The 21,522-nt window shown below is 43.7% G+C and overlaps 1 protein-coding gene across 4 annotated transcripts in view; it reads right to left on the bottom strand.

Moving 5' to 3' along the window:
- HTR4 (5-hydroxytryptamine receptor 4) overlaps positions 1–21,522 on the bottom strand; it is a 129,316-nt gene that overhangs the window by 82,813 nt on the left and 24,981 nt on the right. For all 4 annotated transcript variants that reach the window (XM_061372865.1, XM_061372862.1, XM_061372863.1 and 1 more), the window contains exon 2: positions 8,832–8,913. In XM_061372865.1, the coding sequence (XP_061228849.1) occupies positions 8,832–8,857 (26 nt within the window). In that variant the 5' untranslated portion in view covers positions 8,858–8,913. The remainder of the gene's footprint in view (positions 1–8,831; positions 8,914–21,522) is intronic.

The raw sequence follows: 21,522 nt of genomic DNA, 5'->3' as shown, positions 1-21,522 counted from the left end.
GCCATGTTCTTGCTCTGGGCAATCTGCTGCCCATTTTTGCCAAGCCCTAGAGCTAGCTCTTGCCTCAGGATATCCTAAGGCTTTGGGACTGTTTTAACAACCTCCCACAGCCTCTGTCAGATCTCTGCTAGCTGACACTCTATGTAGAGACACTGAAGCTAAAGAAAGGATGTGCTTAAACACACTAAAAAGTTAATTTTTATGACCCAACTCTTTGACAAGGACATTTTCATCTGTGCAGACTCCTCAGGGCACACTAATAAAAGCAGAGTGAAACATAGCAGGCTGCATGACAGCCTTACCTCCCTGGGGAGGCTCAGCACACGGAGACAAATGGTGGAGCTGCCCCTCTGCACCCTCTAACTTATTACAGAGAGTATACATGTCCCACTTGCTCCACAGCTGCCGTAAAGGAGCACACTATTAACATGCAGAAGCTGGAGCCAGGCTTAAAAATTCCATTAATTAAGTGTTGGCGGAGGTGTTTGGAAAGATGTTCCGATAAATATAGTGCTATAAAGTGTTTCCCTAGAAACTGAGAAAAAAGTTGAACAATATGAGAAGCACCCAGGCTGGTAACAGCTACTCCTCCCGCTGAGTGGTGCCTGGGCTGTAGAGAGCATTCAGCACAGAGAACTTATTTTGCAGGGCATTTTGGCCACTGAGGATTTTTGGTTGGTAGCACAGAAATACAAAAGTGAGCCCTTACACCATGCCTCGCTTCCCTGCGCCCTCCTGCTTCACCCCTTTTCTTGCACCCGTTGTCAGCATATGAGAAACACTCTGCAAAGTCTATGGCTACAGATTCAGAAATGCCCCATGTTTTAGTGCTCTCAGCTCATGGATTATTCCCTACCTGCCCCCTGCAGGACTTGTAGAGGCTAAACTTGCAGTATCTGAAGGGGGCCTATATGGATGCTGGGGAGGGACTCTTCACTAGGGACTGTAGTGATAGGACAAGAGATGACAGGTTAAAATTTAAAAAGGGGAAGTTTAGATTGGATATAAGGAAGAAGGTCTTTATTGTGAGGGTGGTGAGGCACTGGAATTGGTTGCCCAAGGAAGTTGTGAATGCTCCATCCCTGGTGGTGTTCAAGGCCGGGTTGGACAGAGCCTTGGGTGAGATGGTTTAGTGTGAGGTGTCCCTGCCCATGGCAGTGGGATCGAAACTGGATGATCTTAAGGTCCTTTGCAACCCTCACTATTCTATGATTCTAAACAAACCCAGCAACCAGCCACCTTTCAAATAGCTGCTTATAAAATGGGTCATTTTACTCAACAGCAGAGCTTATACATGGCCATATCTACAGCTGATATAAATCAATACTGCTAAGTTTTGCCTCATAAGAGATCTGTAGGGTTTTACTTCACTCTTTTCTGGCACTGTGTGTTCTGCCTGTCATTACCCTCAGAAGTAGATGCACTCATCCACATCAGCTCAGCAAGCAGAACAGGACATCATACTACTTGTATACCTAGGGATGAAAACACAGAGCCCTCATCTACATGCTCCTCTGATCACTGCACCATTCCTGCCTGGGGGATGCAGGCAGAGGAGACAGGACTCTGTAGAAAATCTTCTCAATCAGTTTCTCTGTCTCCACAGAAATGCATGAGCAATTACCTTTCTGGATGGATGCAGCAGGTATTACAGGAGGACCACAGTTGATCTTCCCTTAGAAAGGGGACCACGAAAAGAGCGTTGTAGGCTGATTTTGGCCTGTTAAATGATGTTTTAGAGTGGTGTTTTTCACCTAACAGAAATGTGATCAAGGAAGTTGAGATAAACAATGATTTAATGACGCAAACTGTAGAAGCTGGAGAGGTTTTGTAAAGAGCTTGTGTATACATGAGAATAAACACTTACATTGCAACCTGCTGCAGGAATCTCAAGTTATTTGCTTTCCATGAACCTCCACTGGCAGGGCACTCAGAGCACACAAGCTCTTTTATGAAATCCTTCCGTTTTATACACCTTGGCCCATTAAACCAGACACTTATTTTGTTCCAACCACTCAGCACAGCCTCCTCCTTGCCCAAATGGTCACCTCTGCTTTTAGCCCAGTTTTCTGCCTGTCCTGCCTCGCAGCTCAGTTCTCACCCCCCTCAGTTCTCATTGCTGGCTGCCAATGTCTTAAGGAAGCAGGGAGCAGCGCACACTCCACCTCCTCTCCTGGGACATCTCTTAGCTTCTTTTGGGATTTCAGGGATATGGCTCTTTTGCTCCCTCTCTCTCCCGTTGCTGACTATTGCTCCTGTTTTCCCCAGGTTTAGATGGGGAGAAGATACCCAAAACCTCTGCCTCTTTCTGCAGCCAGCCACCCTGCCAGTGTACCAGCTTTAGGTAACAAACCCATCTTAGAGTCAGCCATCAACAGCACTGCTTCTTGATGTCCACAGAGAATGGAGCCTCTTGGGCCAACAGGCAGGGCTCTGGATTGAGGACTCAGTCAAACATACAACTTCATTCAAGAGGGCATATAATTGAGAAGGTCTGTTGTCAGAAATAGTGTTTACTGTGCCTCTGTATGAGGACTTTGGGAACAGCAGCTAGGTTAAAGAATGGAATATTTTTGCTTCCAAACAAACACAACTAATTCAACTGATCTGATTCCTTGTTCCTCCACCTTGCTTCTCATTTCTCAAAGTCAAGACAAGATTAATGAACCCCACACAGTACTGCTGGAGGGCTCTGTGTTTTCCAGAGTAGTTCAAGGCACAAAAACACCTTCAGCAACAAACAGAGAAAACTAAAGCTGATAAAGCCAAGTTTGGAAGCAATTAACATCAATCTAAAATTCTGCTGTTTTGGGGGCTCAGCTTAAAAATAAAAAGCAATTACTGTTGTGACAAATTCAAATAATACATTGTTTCTCCACAGCTGACTTAGCAAAGGGAGTCTGCCTTCACCAACAGCTACAATAAAAAGCCTTATATAAAAGCTATTTACTTGCACTGAACCTTCTCATGATTCCTTTCAAAAGCTTAGTTCTCAAGAGCAGAACAGCCTCTCCCCAACACCTGAGGAAGCATCAAGCCTTCGTACAGTGTGAAGTACACAGAACAGCTCTGCCCACACTCAGAAGTACCCGTGCAAATAGGAGAGGTTTCTCCTTGTTGCCCAAGAGCTTGAGAATGGCTCCAGCCAGCACAACCACAGATCTCCTTGCCCGGAGAGTAGCTCCTGGCTACAAACACCAGGCAGCTGCTCTTCTGCTTCTCTCCTCCCAGCTAAGGGCTTCAAGAGCAACAAGGGCTGCTCATGCTGGAGCTCATATGGGACTCCATTTGTCACAGTGGGGAGAATCAGTCAGTCTTGAAGATTTGTCCACAGACCTACACAAAGAGTTTGGTGTGAGAATGTGGAAAACAGTCCAGTCCTCAAAGCCCAGAGCACAGCCTTTGGGGTTAAAATGCTAACAGAAATGCATTTTAAAAGCTGCCTGAAGCACAACTTTGCAGTCAATATCTAGCATGCAATAGTAGGGTCCTTGCCCAATGGAAACATCAGCCAGAACATGAAAATCAGTTTGCAGTTTGAGAAATGTTCAAACTGCCTCTCATTAATAACTGCAACTTCCCAACCTGTTGCACTGCTGTAAATGACACCAGAGCATTTCTGTGCCAAAGCTCTTGCAAAAGTTTGAGTCAATGGTTTTCAAAGTGTGCCAGCAGAGCATCTCTGAGGCAGACCAGGAGCCAGAAACACTGGGCTTGACATGCACCACCCATAGCAGTGGGATGAATGAATGAACAAGGAGTGCTGGAGCTCAAAGAAGGGAAAACACACACAAATGGAAAACCACGTGTCATGGTTTAAACACAGTCAGCCATGCAGCCTCCCTCTCTCACACACACACACAAACACACACACCCCTTCTTGCCCTCCCGCCACTCGCAGAGGGATGGGGAGGAGAATCAAAAGAATGCAGCTCCCACGGGTTGAGATAAGAACAGTTTAGCAACTAAGGTATAACACAAATCACTACTGCTACCACCAATAATAGTAATGATAAAGGAAATAACAAGGGAAGAGAATACAACACCTCACCACTCACTGATCATTAACTCGCCCCACCCCACACCAACCAACAGCTAGTCCGAGCCCGCAGTCCTAGCCCTTCTGGGTAACTCTCAGTTACATCCTGGGCATGACGTGCTGTGGTATGGAATACTTCTTTGATCAGTTTGGGCCAGGTGTTCTGCCTCTGCTTCCTCCCAGCTTTCCCTCCTCCCTGGCAGGGCATGAGGCTCACAAAGTCCTTGGTCAGACTCAACACCAGTGTTATCAGCTCTGCTCCCAGGCCGAAAGTCAAAAACACAGCTCTGCACCAGCTACCAAGAAGGAGAAAAATGACTGCTACTGCTAAACCCAGGACACCACACCATTCAGAACTAGTGTGGATTCAAGTCACCTGTGCTCCCAGCAATGCAGAAGAGTCAGATTGATCTGCTATGTGATAAAAGTAGGCTGGAATACCAGTGGGAAACTTTACATTATTCCTGGCTACAGCGAATGCTCCATAGTGATATAATAACAGCCTTACCAAACATCTATGCAGACTTTAATAGTCTTCAGTGAGACCATTGCTCACTTTCCATGAACGGTGCGTTTGCTATCTACACTGGCAAGGGCTCAAGAGAAGCAGAGTCCATCCCTGTTCGGATTGCTCAGCAAGGTCTGCAGGTGTCCTTCTTGGTACACAGAAATCCTCTCAGTTTTCAAGGGCAGAGTTGTTATGTACCTGTCCACACTCGCCAAGAGCCGCGTGCCTGGTCTGTACACAGAGAAACAAGTCCACGGACTGCCAGGTAACTTCTGTACACAGAAACTACGTCTATTTTCTCTGGTCATTTAGCACAACAGGCACAAATCAAAGCAGTTGGTACTGTGGCCTCTACATCTCCACTATAGGCAGAACATGGGATATTTGGAATTTCGGATTTAGCCCAGTCTCCTGCCTGAATGTCCCCACCATGCCTGAATGTGGAAGCTGCACAGTTTGAGGCCATGCTTCAAAATCTTTAGTTCTCATTGTGGACTGCAGAGTGTGCTGTGCAGAGCTGCTGGTTTAGTGTCTATGCACTATGTGATCTGAACTGATGGACTATGTGTGGGGATGACTGGGAGATTCACCTTACTGCTGTTCTGCACTGAAATGCAAGTGTAGGCACAGTGGAACAAACTGCAGCTGAACCATCTCTGTATTTTCCTTTTGCGCTCAAAGAGATTCAACCTTTTTCCACTTTCTCTAAGGCTGTCAAAATCCTTCTGTTTGTTTGAAAGTGAAATTGTCTTAATGCACCAAAAAACCCAGAAAAACTGAAAAAGAGAAATGCAAACATGTTTTGAATGTTTGTACAGATTTACAAGAAACACCTTGTCATGGGGGCATGCAGCCTGCTTGCTAAAACCCTTGTGCCAGCTCTGGCTCCAAAGAGAAGATTCCAAGTGCTACATCACAACCTTCAGATGGGGGAAGGAGTTTGTGCCAATGAGGGTAGCAGTGAAGGAATCTGCAGGAGCTCCTGCCCTTTGGTGGAGGGCATCAACAGCAAGCAGCCTTCAGTTCACCATGTGCATACTGTGCTCCAACTGGTCAGGGGGAAGGACTGCTGCACTCTTGGTTGTAGTGTGCCCAGCTAATAGCTTTATAAAGGTCTTGGAAACTAAGAGAATAAAGGAAATAGTTTGCACACACAGACCCCCCCCCCCATACTCTAATAAATTCCAGTGTTAAGAGTTTTCATTCCAAACCACTTGACAGTTTCTTATTATCCTGCTGCCTATAATAAATGTGTCCAATAACAATCACCAACTCACACAAAATTAAAAATTCTATAAAATATAGATCAAATATGTGCAAGGCCATTTATTTTTCTACTCTAGAATTAAAGAAAATGAGGTCTGCCACCCCCCTTGGCTATGATAAATACAAGCTCCAAAGCAGACTGTCTGAAGTTTCCAGGAATGTGTCTCCAACCTCACGCTGCAGCCTTTGCAAAATTCATAACCAATTCTTTCCACAGAAATAAAACATTTGTACAGTTGAAGCTGCCTGCAATGCTTCAGGTAGCTACAGAGATGTAAAGCCACTCATCACTTGTCATCCTCTGGGCACCTCATCAAAACCCATCAAGGGCAGGAGCTCTCTGACCATGGCCATCTCAGTTGGCTGGAGGAGGACAACTGTGGAACTTGCTGTTCCAAATGTTGCTGTTCCACAAGGCTCAGCTTTAAACAAACTCAACCTGTCCCCACTCTCCTCCCAGCCCGCTGTTGTCCTCATGTTGTCAAAACATCTCCCATTTCCCCAAGCTTTGCTGCCCTTCTCGTGCAGCCTTCCCACTGGAGCATCCCTGAGCCCCATAGGGATGGGGAGTCAGAACCCCAGTGCTCCCACCTCTCAGGCTTACCACGTACAGCTCTGGAAAACAACACATGGAAGGTCCTTGCTTTGACAGAAAACATTTAGCTTTTCACATCTCAGCAAAAAAAAGCTGGAATTAGGGCAGCTAAAGGAGAAACATCAGCTACTTACTGGTGGCAGATAGCAAAGCTCTCAAACCCCAAAATTCATGGTTTGGAAAGGAGCCTACCACAGATTCAGCTTATGCAACCAGTCACACAGAATGAAGGACTGCCTTAGTTCAGCTCAGAGAAAGCCTTAGGAACAAAAGAATAGAAACCATTCCTGAAGTATAACAAAGTGAGATCTGACCACAGGGTTTGATCAAACAGCTCTGGAACAGTGAACCAATAGTGATTCACAAGAGCTTTCAAATTCTCATGGGTTTTTCCTCATCTGATTCCCAGGAATACCTTGTGTTGCCTCTTTTAACATCTAAATGGGAAATCAGATGAAATGACTCACCAAACAAGGATTTCCCCTCAGAGGTCCTTCCGCTGCCCTGTCAGGGTCAGGCCACACTACCCAGTCTCAAAGGGAAAAGAGTCTCTTGAGGGAACTCTCTCCAAAACACCTTTCTATAGTGTTGTGCAACTGGCATTTTCCCAAAGGAAGCCCCCCTGCAGCTCTGTCCATGCACTCCTGGAGCTCCCAAACCCCTTCCTCCCTAGCGCTTCTCGTTGAATTCAGGTTACATCACGTATTGGGAAAAGTATCAGAATAGAAAGACTAACTCTGATAGGAATCAGCTTTATTTGGGTTTGGGTTTTGGACACTGCGGGAAGAGTAGGGTTCTGGCTTGGGTGGGTTTTGGACCCTCTTATATCATATTACATTACATTATATTATAAATTATATCCTATTAGTAGAATATATAATTATAAATCTAAATAATTATAAATATACTATATACTATATACTATATAATATATAATATATAATATAATTACGTTATATTATTAATGTTAATTATATTGAAATTGGGTTCAAATAAAAAACAATTTGAAATGAAAGTTTTAATTAAAACTAAATTAAAAAAATAAGAAGAAACAGAATGATCTGTTGGTTCCTACAAACAGTGAATGACAAAACTCCAACAGATCACTTCAAAACACCCATGCTTAGTCAGACCTACTCAATGTCTGTCTCCACGTGTGGCAAATGACACATTACTGAAAAAAGGGTAAGATAAATATAATGTCACACTTCCCTTCCAGTACAGCCTCCCTGTGCCCAGGCATTTGTGGTTCAGGCACTCGCTGAGCCAGTTTCTCTGTGTTCCTTGGTGTTTCTGAACTGACATTTCCCTTCTATAAATGATGAAATGTATAGGGAGGAATTTTTTTCACCACAGTGAGAAACGGAAGGTTTTTTTTCCTTGTGTCTTTACAGGCAGGAAAATATTGTAGGGAAAATTGCCTGGTATCAGCACCTTAATTCCCTTTACAGAAAAACAGCGGTAGCCTACACATTTAACTACACTTCTGGTATTAAAAAGGCAAGACGAATTTCATTAAGCAAAACACCTTATCTCTCAGCATTGATTACCAGGTTATAAATGCGACCTGCTAAGTGTGCATTACGCAGCAACCTGGAGTTGCTGGTGACTTTCCTGACACTTGAGTAGGTGAATGAAGACCAGAGATGTTCTCTTTGATAGTACAGCACTTTGAGAAGGCTCATTAAGAATAGAAATTGCCTTTGAAAAATGTATTATCTCACTCTGTGCACGCAATTGGGGAGAATGTGGCTTGCGCAGAGGCACATCCCAACCTGAAAGCCCAAGAGCTAGAAAGCAGTGAGGACAGGGTGGCATGACAAGATCCCTTTTGAGGTGCAAAACCCTGTCCCCCCTTTTCTGTATGGCGTTTCCTGCTGATCTCTGTTCAGTAACACCTTAGGGAAAGGCTTCTTGCAGGACCAGAGTGCAGACATTGAATCTGTCTCTGTCAGAGCAATTTTCTCCAAGACATTTCCCCATGTTTTTGCCACCTGAGTGTCCGCACAGGGGAAGGGCGAAGAACTACTCCCCAGAATTAAAACCTGAGACATCAGATACCCCCTGAGTGGTTTTTAAGAAAAGAGGTGTACGTTTCCACAAAGAGTTATCGCAACTGAAATACTGCTTCCTCCTGTGTCTGGGCCAGCAGCACGGGTTTAGTCACAAGTTTGATGTCCTTGTGTGAAGTGGGTCTGGTGGGTCACATCTGACACTTACACGAATAACAGGACAACACTACATCCCCACAGAAGCCACAGGAAACTCCAAAGCAGGCATTGCTGCATGAGCAGAAACCTTCATCTACAGACAAACAGAATATAGCATCCTGTAGCTTTGCAAACACCCCACATAGCTGCTGCCCCCCTGCAGCTCACTAGTGACAAGACAAGGTATAGGAGGAGCCATGTAGTTTATCCTACCTCACATTAACATCAAGTTCTTCCATCACAGGCAGTAGGCATAGGTAGCTGGGAGTTCAATGTCCATAGAAGAGACCTCGTCCTGCAGCGGAGAGAGTTAGAAAGGACAGTTATAAGCTACAGGATCTGTCTCACAGATGCACATTTCCCCACTGAAGACACCCATATGCCGCATTTTGCTTCTCTGTCCTGGCTTCTCTTGCAAGCAGAAGTCTTGTAGACATGTCAAATGAAGTCATACCATTGCAGAGCTGTCATAACACAGTTTTCTGTTATCTACCCTGGCATATTTGTATCTCACACCACTAAGGCACATGCCTGGAGCCATAAAATCAAGCCAAAGTGATAGACAGCCCTTTGTGGTTGTGTATACACCACCATTCGTGCACAGCTTAGGGCTAACAGAATGCTTCAAGGTCCTAGTGGGACATTGGCTCTACTGAAAACAAAAAAAAAAAGTTCTCCCTCTTACGAGCTTCCAAGTCTTCATCTGAAATCTAAGATCAACTTCTAACACACCCCATGGTCATCACTTCTCCTGGGAACTTCTGGGATCAAGATTCCCAAAGGATTATTTCAACTGCAGCAAGGTAGCAAACTACTGCAAGGACCACTACACCAGTACAGAGAAAAGACTTTTCTGGTCAAATACTTGGTTTCCACAGGGGTGAGGAGAAAAAGCATAAGCAGAAGTCAGATGGTACCATGAATACCACATCAAAGACTGTATTTATCACAGCCCTCTGCAGACACCTTGTGTTACTGGTTGAAAGGTCCTGTTCCGTGTAGTGCTGCCCCAAATACTAGCAGCATCTTTCCTCTTAACTACCACAAATGACTTAGTAGAAAAACGATTTTTAAGACACGAAAACAAAGCATTATACCAGTGCACAGAGCATGCCACACTGCACCCAGTGAGCTCTGGGTACTGGTGTGGGAAGTGGCATGCTCATAAATACCCTTGGTTAAACCATCCTGTCCTTCTTCAAGGCAAAACTCCCAATGACCTCAGACAGACCCATCTCTATGCATTACCAAAGACTCTCACAGCTGAAATAGTCTTGTTTCTAGAAATAAATGAAAAATAAAGGGCTTGCAAAAAAACACAAGCAAAAATGCTTGGTGAATGAGTTTCTGTTTTTACACAAAATTAAAACATTGACTTGCCACTAAATTAAAATAGGTTTCCTATGACACTATATTGTACAGCCTTATGAATACTTAATAGCAGTACTGTAATTACAAAGGACTAAATTATTTGCAGCTCAAGTTAAAATAAATGTACTTACTCCCAGTAACACAGATATAAATATTAATGGGGTTCTTAATTCTATCAAAATTCCATCATGACTCCAGAGAAATGAATGCACCATCTTAATAAAGAGTTTGTGCATTTGCTGCTATTAACCCAGTGGAAAAAACAGGGTGAGTTTCTGACTCAGACTTCCTAGATACGATGCCAGGTTCACACTGCAAATGAACACCCACTACCCAGGCCTGGCTCAGTGTTTACCAGAATTAGTACTTCACTAGGTATAGACTATACATAGCTTTACAAGCAAAACTTACTCAAGTCAAAAGATGTTTTTATCTGAGGGTGGAAACCTTCAGAATTTGGCCAATACAGCTCAAGCTTTCACTTGATGTTTCTAAAGGCACTACAGAATCCAGTGATTTAAATACTGCTGTATTTTGCAAATATATGGATGAGAGTCTAGAGGTTCTGATCAAGTCATCTGTGTCCCAACCTGACCACCAACTTTAATTTGCTTTGTTTCAATAGGGACAGGAACATACTCTTCCCTGTCCTGTCATTTCAAAAAGGATAAATACAAGCCAAAGAGAACACTTTATAAACTGCAGTCAAAACACATGCGACCCTGACCCATCTCCTCTGCCTGCCAGCACACTTTGTGAGCACTAGTTAATTCTGCCTTATAGCATCCTTCAAAAGCAGGTTGTCATCCTGGTTTACCATGAAGGCACAGAGCTTGGCTGAACCCCACCAAGAGGATTCAGAGCAGGGCAGAAGCAGCACCTGGACATAAGAGATATTAAACTTATGCTGAGGTAGCACAGATACGTCACAAGGAAAATCTAGTCAAATCTGTTGACACTGATTCAGGGGAAACTGTTCCTTTGCCATGCAGAAGAGCAGAGACATTAGTATTTACTGCTACAGTAGGATGTTATGAAATTGCTTTGCTGCAGTCCATGCCTATTACAGTTCTGAATTACAAGGGAAATCTGTATGTGTGTATGGGAGCCAGCAAGAGCGGAGGATAGGAACATGAGGAGACAGAGAAATTGTCACCTATTTGGACTATCCTCATCTCCCGTGCTCCCTTCAGCATCAGTGTTTAAAAGGTACATTCAGAAACTTTCAAAACCAAACAAAACTCACAATTCCAGTATAGGCAGAAATGCTGCCTTACTTATTCATCAAAATGTACTTTTCTATATAGGCACCAGCACCACTGTTCCTTCAGTCACAGCACTTAAAAACAGGAAAAAGGTTTTGTTTCCATTAGTATTTTCTTCACTTGTTTTAGGTTTATTTATAGAGTAGAAATAACATTTTTGGTACAAAATAGGGGAAAAAAATGAGGGTTTTAAGGATTTTTATAAAAATAGGAATTTTGTATTCAAACAGCCAACTACATCTCACTATGCTCTTAGGTGTGTTTGTGTGACAGCCAGTGATACTGCACCTCGCATACAATTTACTTTTTCTTCCAGTTCTTTACATACTCCTAAACTCTGCAGCCCCACGTACATTTTTTTTCTCCCCTCACAAACACGTTTTCTTTTCCCCACAAATATAGAAAGAAAAGAAACATCTGGGTCTAAATAGACAATAAACTGAAATCATCACACTCCACAGCCCTCTGGGATCAGAAACCTCCCACCACTGTGCAGGAGACCTGCGGTGTTTTAAGGGCTGTTACTTTCATCTCTCCCATATGATGAGGCATACAATGAACATATAATGAAAGGACATGAAACCAATGACATTTTAAAAGTTTTTGTCAGCTTTTCCATAATGGATTTTGAAAGGGAATCTTCCTTTCCTTTTGCTCGCTCCATGACACAACAGTGGTCAGACTTGTAGTCATTGGAGTCCCCACAAAGAAAAGTGATGTCAATACCATGTAATAAAAATCTCCACAAGTTGTTCTGTAAATACATCTGGCTCACACAGAAGGGCTGGTGCTATTCTTTGTTATTAAAGGGATTACTCATACTCAATTAGGAAGCTGTTCTCTGCCTCACAAAGATAACACTGCCCTCCTAATTCAACCCTTATGCCGTCCGGCCCAGCATATGTATATATTCCTTTCAGCACAAAAGAGCTTCTCTGCTGTTATGCATGATGGTGAGGCACATGGAGCCATGCAGGTCAATGCAGACAGGTCATGTTTTCCTGAACATAAAAACCAGCTTGCAACAGCTCCTGAGCTGTTAGAAGCTCTACAGCATGGTCTGAGAGCAACAGTCATTCAAACCCACAGCCTTGTCTCCTGGGCGCCAGACCCTTTCCATCCTGGGTTTGCTGAGAGCAGCCCTGCTCACAACCTGCCATGGAACCTAAAGGGGCTCCAGGTCTGGTTTCTCCTACAGATCTGGTTCCTGGCTTTCAGCACAGGCTCCTGCTCAGGCACGGGTTTGTTCTCCTGCCCAGATGGGAGAGTCAGGCTGAGCCTCTGCACTCCAGATGTGAATTAATATGAGTCTTCTCACACACGTTGTCTTTAGATTTGCTACCAGGAACTGCGATGAAAAGCTCACTACAATAATCTACCCCAGGACTTCGGTTACTACAAGGAACCAAATTCAGGCAGTGAAGGTTTACTTTTTCAGGTGTCAGCACAGTTGTGATAACTCCTGCAAAACGGAAGGAAAACTGCAGTTATTTTGTATGCCAAAATTCCAGTTTGGGCTCATCTTGTTTGTTTTTCTGCAAAATGTCATCGTTTTTATGTGCACTGAAGCCACACAATATCTGCACCAGTACATGCTCATGGAGACTCGACAGTAACAACTGAAATCTTCTATAACAGATTTAAACCAAAATCTATAATGGGACTCAAACAAAAAAACAACCAAACAAAAGAAGGCCTCTGCAAAGAACTGTTGGCCCAGAGAAACTCAACTGAAGTTGTTATTTTGGCAGTATTTTCACTTCAGCAAAGCACAACATTTTTTAATGGAAAAAAAAATACAGGCACAGCATCTCCAGCAGGCTTGAACTGACAGCTCCATAGACTTCCCTTGTGAGGCAAGAACTCATTTTATTCTCCAGTAATCACTGCCACCAAGAGCAAGAGAGATACACCACATGTGTATGACTAGTCCTACTCAGCATTGCACGGGAGACCGGCTCTGGTTTGGGAAAAGCAATACAGTAATAAGTCTCAGCAAGGCTGCACTGATGGCATTCAGGGATATCAGAAGCCACTCATCTATCAAGATGAGACCAGATGCATGCTTGTGCCTCACTCCTTCACCTGACACAACACAATGTCACTTTAGCAGATGCCCCCCCTATCTCTGCCCCTTCTCCTCCTCTCCTCCACACCAGTGGGGGGTAGGAAAGGGAAAATGCAACAAAGAGATGGATAAACTGACGTATCTTCCCAACCAAGCTGTAGGGACTTGGGGAAACCACTCAGTGGCTTTAAGGTCTTAAAGAAGAACTTGCTTCTTGGAAACTGGAAGGAATTAGCTGGTGGCCAACAGTTAATCCAGTCTCTTAAGTGACCACAAACTTGCCAAATTGTAGACTTGGTCTGCCCAGTAAAGATTAAAATGTTCCACTGGACAACAGCAACAGCCACACCAGTCTTGCAGGGCATCATCCTTGAAAGGCACTGATTAACTGAGACATGGACACATTCTTCATCCAATTTATTTCCAACCCACTCAAGCCCCATCTAGTTCCACTTTCTATCGCTGCTGATGACAACAGAAGAGTTGAGTCATTCTGGAACACTTACACCCCCATTTCCTGCAGTACTGGATTGTGCTGCTTCATCACTTGTGACACCTTAAATGAAGCGAGTCTATGGTGGACTGGGCAGTCTAAAAAGCCCATTTCATTTTACCAACAGATTAATATCAGACTGTTCCTTCTGCACCACAAAGGAGGGAGTGAGATATAAAGAAAACCCCTATATTCAGTTTCTGAGTGTCTCATGCTCTTTGTGAAGAATTGGACTTCTCAATGCAGTTCTCCAACTTCACTCTTCTCTTTATAAATGTAAGGTAAAATAAAAATTACCTTTCCCTCACCCTTTACCAGCTTTATCTTTTTAGAGCAGTGTGGTGTGCAGCAATGATGACTTGATGCAGCATCTGAAGCAGAGATGCCCTGCAGACACTCATTGTTGGGTAACACAGAGCAGTAGACTGATAAAAAACAATGCCACATGTGTTTGGAAAGCCTGTTTAGCCTTCCCTGAGAAACTGCTCCTCCACATCTCAGGGTGTAAACTCTTGGAAGTACACAGAGTCATTTAGCTTTCATCCAATATTTGTGATTCCTGATTGAGGTCAGAGGAATCACTCTAACACAGAGTACTACTACTACCTGAATCTGTGATTTCAAGAGGCTCCTCACTTTCTGTAGTGAACATCTGCCAAATTAAAGCTGTGATTGAATAAAATAAAAAAAAAAAGGGCAGTTTCTCAGTTCCCACCATATTTCACATCTGGGGCTGTGGTTTCTATCGTAGCCTATCTTCATCATTATCAGAGAAAGAGAAGCTGCTAGCAAAGGCTAACCAGACGAGATCTTCCCAGACCACATTAAATTGATGCTGTGAAGTGACAGTCACCACAACCCAAAAATAATCTCTAGAACACTACTGTAGAGCAGCCCAAACCCCTCCAAGTGCTGCAAGAGAATATCCTTCCCATAACAACACTTGAAGAGTAGGAAATACCAGCTATCCAACTGTTTTTTTCCCAGATAAAATAGTTCCATTTTCACCACCCATTTCTGATACAGGGACTGCCCCCTCCCACAGCACTTCTTGCCTTCTCTGTCACTGGTATCTCTTTTCTTCCCACAGTGGACAAAGCTGATAAGAAGCCCCTTGGTTGTCAGCAGAAACAGAGCTCTGGACTGGTTTTAATCACATAGCATTCCAGCAGGTCAAAACACAGCACTTAAACAAAAATATAAAAATAGAGGCACAACATCACCTGCAGTAGACAGAAGAAATTCTTTTCACTGAAGAGTTATTTCTCAAAACAGCAATTTAAATTTCTAGAGAGAGCCTCTGGCTTGACAACCCAAACCACAGGCACTGAGTTTAATGGGCTCATGCTTCCGAAGGATACAAGAGTCCCAGGTAGCACGAGGGTCACAGCAGAAGCCAGCACCCCGCGCTCTCCTGTCTGCAGACAGGCAGGCTTTGCCTCATGTCAATCTGGCCTTCACGGCCTTTCAGCTATAACCTCTGTGCCTTTTCAACCTCACACCAAGCTATTCTCCACTTCAGAAAACAGAAGTTTCGATTCCCTATTTGAGTACCAAAAAAAATACTAACAGACAGCACAACATAAGGGGATGTACCCTTAGAAATGGTACATGGAAGCAATTCTGCCTACCTGTTCTCTTGGACCATATTTACAGCAGTAAAGCTTCTATGGGCTATTCAAGGGCGACTTTGTTCCAGTGCAGAGACATCTGTATGAGATCCTTGTCTATATCATGCTACATTTTTATAAGAGGTTTGAGGAGAGAAAGCAGATGTAAAACCTGAGGGGTTATTTACCATGACAGTGGTATTATGAAATTTCACAACTCACTGCTCTCACCTTTAGGCAGTTACTATCAGTAACTGAAATGCTTCAGGTCTTTGACTGCAATATCAAACCTTTAGCACAGGGAGCCAAGAGAAACATCAGCTTGAGACCATGGGTCTTTTTAAAAGGCCAAGATACAGTTAGGGATATCGATCAACAGATGAAGGCAAGCAGGGTGGGCAAGCCCAGCAAGTGAATCAGAAGCTTGGGTAGAAACACAGGCAGGCATGATTTCCATGACACTGTCACAAATGGGTTTGTGGGACAAGCCACAGTGTTAGTGCTCCTAATCAGCACAAAGGGCTGGAACCCGTATGTGTTTGATAGGGATTTGTACAGAGATACCATATTTCCTTTCTGGTCACAGGTCATAAAACTTCCCCATAATTCACTGTAAACTTTCCCTCCCTAGAAAACACCTTCCAGCTACTCCTGTTCTCGACCAGCACAAACCCGGGTATGGAGACCAATGCCCTAGAAAGGCACCAGCTGTGTTTTCTATGCCTGCAGTCAAATAAACTTACTTTGTTTATGCAGCAGGGAAATGTACACTATAAATGCTAGTAAATATGGAAATCCTTCAGCTTTGACATGGTGTAATGGTACCGAAGGTAACCTGCAGTTACAGGACGCCCAGCGCCATCCCTAAGTCAGCTCTGCCTCTACAGACAGCTCTATGTTTTACCCAGGACCCTTGCTTTTATCAGCTCTCTAATAAATTACTAGCCAGTATAGTGCCCTCCTACTGCAAACAAACTTTAGAGACAAGTGCTAGTGGTCCTGTGGCAGGGGTTAACCCATACCCCAACAACAACATTACAGGCAATGATGGGCAGCAACTGTGTCACTCCGTGGCAAACCTCTCATTTACAACAGCCTAAGGCTCCAGCCTCTTGTTTAAAAAGGTAACCTGCTCCAAAGCAAACAGAAAACAACCCGTGGGAAACGCACATTACCATAGGCATTCATCTTATCACAGAGACACTGCTGCGATGTTCTGAGCTTTGCTAATGAGGACACACTGGTAGTTGCCACCTTGAGACAGCCAAGGGAAAGAGCAGTGAAAGGACCCATCTCCATCCTGCCACCGAGTGTTGAAATGTCACAGGAAGAGCTTGGAATCACTCCCAGCTACAGTGATAGTATTCTCTGCTTTGCCTGTTGTGCAGGAGAACCTTTTTCACCTATTTTGTTCCTTGTTTGGTTTCCCATCCTACCTGCAAACCTTTTTGGGTAACACTGCATCACCCAGGCCAAAGAGAAGAACCGTGAGTCAAAGCAGATGAGCAAGCCAGGAGAGATTCCTGATTGTGCTCTGCAGAGAGGAGCCCTCCGAGGCTGCCACCGCACTGCAGGCACCGTGATTCATTCATAGCACAGAGGGACTAGAGCGTAACTCATCTTCTGCACTACCTTCAACTCCTGCCCGATTTCCTACATGGGTCATTGTGTGGTGGGTATGTTCCACCCCCCATCTGGAGGTCATGCATGACAATGACTTTATTGTGTTAGAATAGAATTCCTGTGCTTTGTTTTTATTGCTGCCATAAGAAGGTTTTGCAGCCTGTGAAATGCAAGCAGGAAATCACCTCCTGCTTTGAAGCCCAGCGCTGAGGCACACCAGCCACTGTGTTTATGGTTCTGCAACCCCTGGACTTCAGCAGAAACAAGACTATTTCCTGGCCCAGGTATCTATGTTGTAATTACTCATGTATTACTAAAACTAGGAAATCAGTAGGGTTGTGCTGAATTACATCTTCTGTGACTTCAGCTGTGTAAATGATTTAGATGAAGCTTTAGATCTCAGACATTAAAGATTCCTTGTTACTTCTGCCTGACTAAACTGACTGATGGGAAGTTCTGAGGTATATCTGCCTAAATACCTCTGCAGCAGAGGACATATCACAGACTTGGCTGAAAACCTATAACCCATGGAATGAAAGCCTACAGACACAGACCTTACCCTCTCCTGCCCAAGGGTGCCAACAGACCTGCCCTGACACAAGGACAATCCTTGCAACAAAAAAAAAACCCAAACAAATCCCCTCCCCAACTCTCTACACGTGGGGGGTGTTAAAACAAATAAACTAGTGCAATGTGAAGCTATTAGCGACAGACACATCTCTTAGCAAGGGCACTGGTTTAACTCTTTGCATCACATTCACACGCCACCCAGTTTAACTCATTGTATCACATTCACACTCTCATCAGCTTTCTCGATTGCCACAGGCAGACCACAGCCAGGTTTCTGCTGCCCCTGCACAGGGGTGGAAACGCCATGACTCCAGGGGGTGTTTTAGAAAATGAAGCAGGTACAAAATCCCCAGGGCTCCCCACTGCAGGTACATGTAACCAACCTGACTAATGGCTCTGCTGCCATTTCTTCACACTCCATTAAAGGATGACAGCTTCTGGGGGGGAAACTGTCAAAGTACCTTCATCTTAAACCTGATCTGCCTCTGGCTCACTTCAAAAAGCTAGTTAGTTGTGCAGCAAGCTAAAATAATCACAGTCCCCTAGAGACTGCACAGCTCTCCAGATCCATACAGAATAGATGAAGTGCACAGCCATCATCTTTTCTAGTTGAGCTGATACCATCAAGGAAAGTCAAAAGGTTAATTAATTAATTACTTTTCAGAAAGATGGAGACGATGCGAGAGGGAACATGTTATCATACATTCTCAGCACAGAGGCTCTACACAAGAATTTGCTCTAAATATTTCATAGCAGTAGCAGAAGTACTTTGAGATGACTTACATACTGCAGCAGTAAAACAGTGACCTTCTCTGGTGCGGTCAGAGGGGAACAACTGGAATATGCAATCCTTCTTGGTACAAAGCAGTTAAAACAACCTGTGGGCTCAACACTTCACCATGCTGTGCCAGTAGTCATACCAATACCCTGCACTACTAACAGCCATACAGGGCAATGGGACTTAAACAAGAGCCTGTATCTCAGCTGCAGCTGATGAGCTCCCAGGATCATGATCCCAAGTGGAAGCAATAGGTGGTATCATCCCAGAGCAGATACTTGTAAATCAGGGCAGGGTGGGTCCAACAGCTGTGCTGGAAGGGGTTGAGCAGAAGTGGGGTCTGGTGTTCCCCTGTTTAGGAAGCATGCATGTGGAGGAAGTGTTTTTCGCTGCCAAACTATGCTGAGCTCAGCACATTCCAAGATGCTGCTGATGTTTTCAGCTTCCTTTAAATTAAATTACTAACTCACTGAATCCTCCTCAGGTCATTAAAACTGAAGAAACCAAAATAAACTTGGAGCTATGAGACCTTGAGGGTTGGCCCAGAAGGTCATTTTTTCATGGGCTAAAGCAGTGAGCCTTATGGCACTCCTGATGGGAAGGGTAAAAAGGATGTAAGAGCTCACAGGGCAAGCTGCTTTCAAATGGCTGTTTCCAAACAAAGAATGACAGGACATGCTTTAGGTAGACTGTGAATTCTCATCAGCCAGACTCTCCAGGTAAAACAAGCTGTCCAGATGCTAATGGTGTCTGGCACCAGGCACCTGGCTGCTATGAAATGTCATGTGGCTCGTTTTCAATGCTTTCACTGAGAACAGTTATTTCCACCAGGACACATACTTTGAACAAGTGCATTTTTCAAATTCTGCTCATTTCAGGCTGCTGCTCCCTGAAAAATGTTCTCAGGCTGGTTTCTGTCAGGCTGTCTGCAATGTACTCCATGCTATTGCTTCCCTCATGGGTAAAGAGTGGTAATCGCATCTCACTTTCATTGCAGGCTTCCTCAGCCTCCTGATCCCTGCTCTGCAAGGAATCAGTGGATCCCCAAAGGAAAGAGCTGAAAATTTGGCAGGACATGAATGCAGAAGGCTTTATCCTGGAGGGACTGTTGAATGAACACCCTACTGAGGATGAGATGTGCTGAAAGAGCAGTTACCCTGGACCAGGATTCAACGCAACAGAGCTAGCTCTGTGGGTTATTCCCTCATCTTAATGAGGGTGAGTACATTTGACCAAGACTTCTACATGGGACATCACAGTGCTACATTAAGAGAAAATGCTTATGGCATTAAGAAATGGTGATCATGGCAGCTCTTTATATTTCTGAGAAGCAAACACAAGAAAAACCAAAGCAGGAATATATGAAGAGACATTGTGCATTGAAGAGTTTAGACAATATCTAATGGTTTTAACATAGGTGAAAACAGTCAGCTAGAACAGAAGAAAAGATGTAAACAGAAGAGAGCAATAACCACCAGGTCACAGGCCTGCAGCACAGAGAAGCCTCCGTGCCAAGAGCCCCCCAGGAAAGCATGGGCCAGATGTCATAGCTGGGTAGTATATTCAGAAAACACTGCTATGAAAAGAACAGGAAAGCTGGTAGGTGTGGATACATAGAAAAGTTTGGGAATGGTCAGAAAGCAGTAACAGTTTTAGACAAATCTGTAGGCTGCAGAAGAGGTGGATTTTGAGCATATTGGGAAGCAAAGAAAAATTAAAGTTAGGTTGATCAGCTGGAAAATGGTAGAGTTGTTGACCATGATTCAGAAAAAGCAGACACCTCTAATAAACACTTCTGTTCTATTTTGGGGAAATGTATTATGTGATGGTGATGAGCTTTTCCATCCCCACAAATATTAAACAAAAGGTTAAACAGCAGTTGCTAACGCTAGACACTTCAAAATTAGCAAGTCCAGGGAATGGCATCTTCTAAAGAAAAAAGACTTTTAGAGAGCTGGGCAAAGAGCTTTACACATGGTTGATCTTGATTTCCAGTAAACTTGGACAGTCAAAGTTAACCAAGATATGTACCAATATTTTGAAAGAATCAAGTGGGCAATCTAAGTGATTTTAAGACTATCAATCCAAGCTTGCTTTCTAGCACAATAAAAAAATGGCTCATACAGAATACAATTCATCAGGAATTAAAGATGGGGAATAGAATTTGGCAAATCAGCGTGGATTAGAGGAGAATAAACTTGCCAGCTTGATATTTTCAGTGATAATCAACAATAATATCACTGTAAAAATTCGCTGCATTCTCTGACTTCAGAAAAGCATTTGATTTGGTATTACATGAGGGTTTGATAAAGAAGCAAGGACAATAGCAACTCCATACAAGACTCCTGAGCAGAGTTAAACCCAGGAGAGCAAGGGGTCTCAAACGTACACGCAAACATGTAAATACTGCCTAACAATTTTAGATTTAGCATGGTCCCCTGGGGATCTGATCTAAGATTTTTACTTATGTCAAGAAAAAATCCCTTGAAATTATCACTTAAGAGTTTGCTGGTGACCAAGATCAAGGGAATTGATAAATTTAACAGGCAGCATGCTGATACAGAGCAATCTGGATTGCTTGGATACATTTTGCAAGAAAACAGTATGCATTTCAGGGCAGCTGAAGTGAGGCAACATATTTGAAAGCCAAAATAAAGGAACTATTTACAGGACAGAGACATTTTTGGCCTTGGAAAGAGACAGCTCTGAGAAGGAAATGAGGCCCCTACTCATCATCAGCAAATGAAGCAAGTGCTTACTGACTCTTGTGGCTAACATAATTATCAGAACAATCTTGAATGAGAAAGCAGGTACAAGGCTGCTATGGTATCTTACTCCATGCTGATGTTGACACATAAGAAAGATTTTGGAAAGCTGGAAATAAATAGGAGAAAAGCCATGAGCCTTGTGAGATAACTGGAAGAGGTGTTTTTACCATAGGATGCTTCTGGAGAGTAGTCTGTTTATCCCAGAAGAGGCTGAAAAAGGACTCCTGCAAGTAGTCAAGGACAATCCCGATGGCAGAAGATGTTCTAGGGACTGAAAGTTGAAACCAGACAAATTCAGACAAGCAAGAAAATGCATATATTTGATTTGTACTTATTCTGACTGCCGCAGTCAAGTAGA

Source organism: Neopsephotus bourkii, unplaced genomic scaffold, assembly GCF_033783945.1.
Source record: "Neopsephotus bourkii isolate Nb327-2 ecotype Australia unplaced genomic scaffold, CSIRO-AGI_Nbou_v1 NB_1622, whole genome shotgun sequence".
In the NCBI taxonomy this organism is placed as follows: Eukaryota; Metazoa; Chordata; class Aves; order Psittaciformes; family Psittacidae; genus Neopsephotus; species Neopsephotus bourkii.
This window is presented reverse-complemented; position numbering and strand designations above follow the sequence as displayed.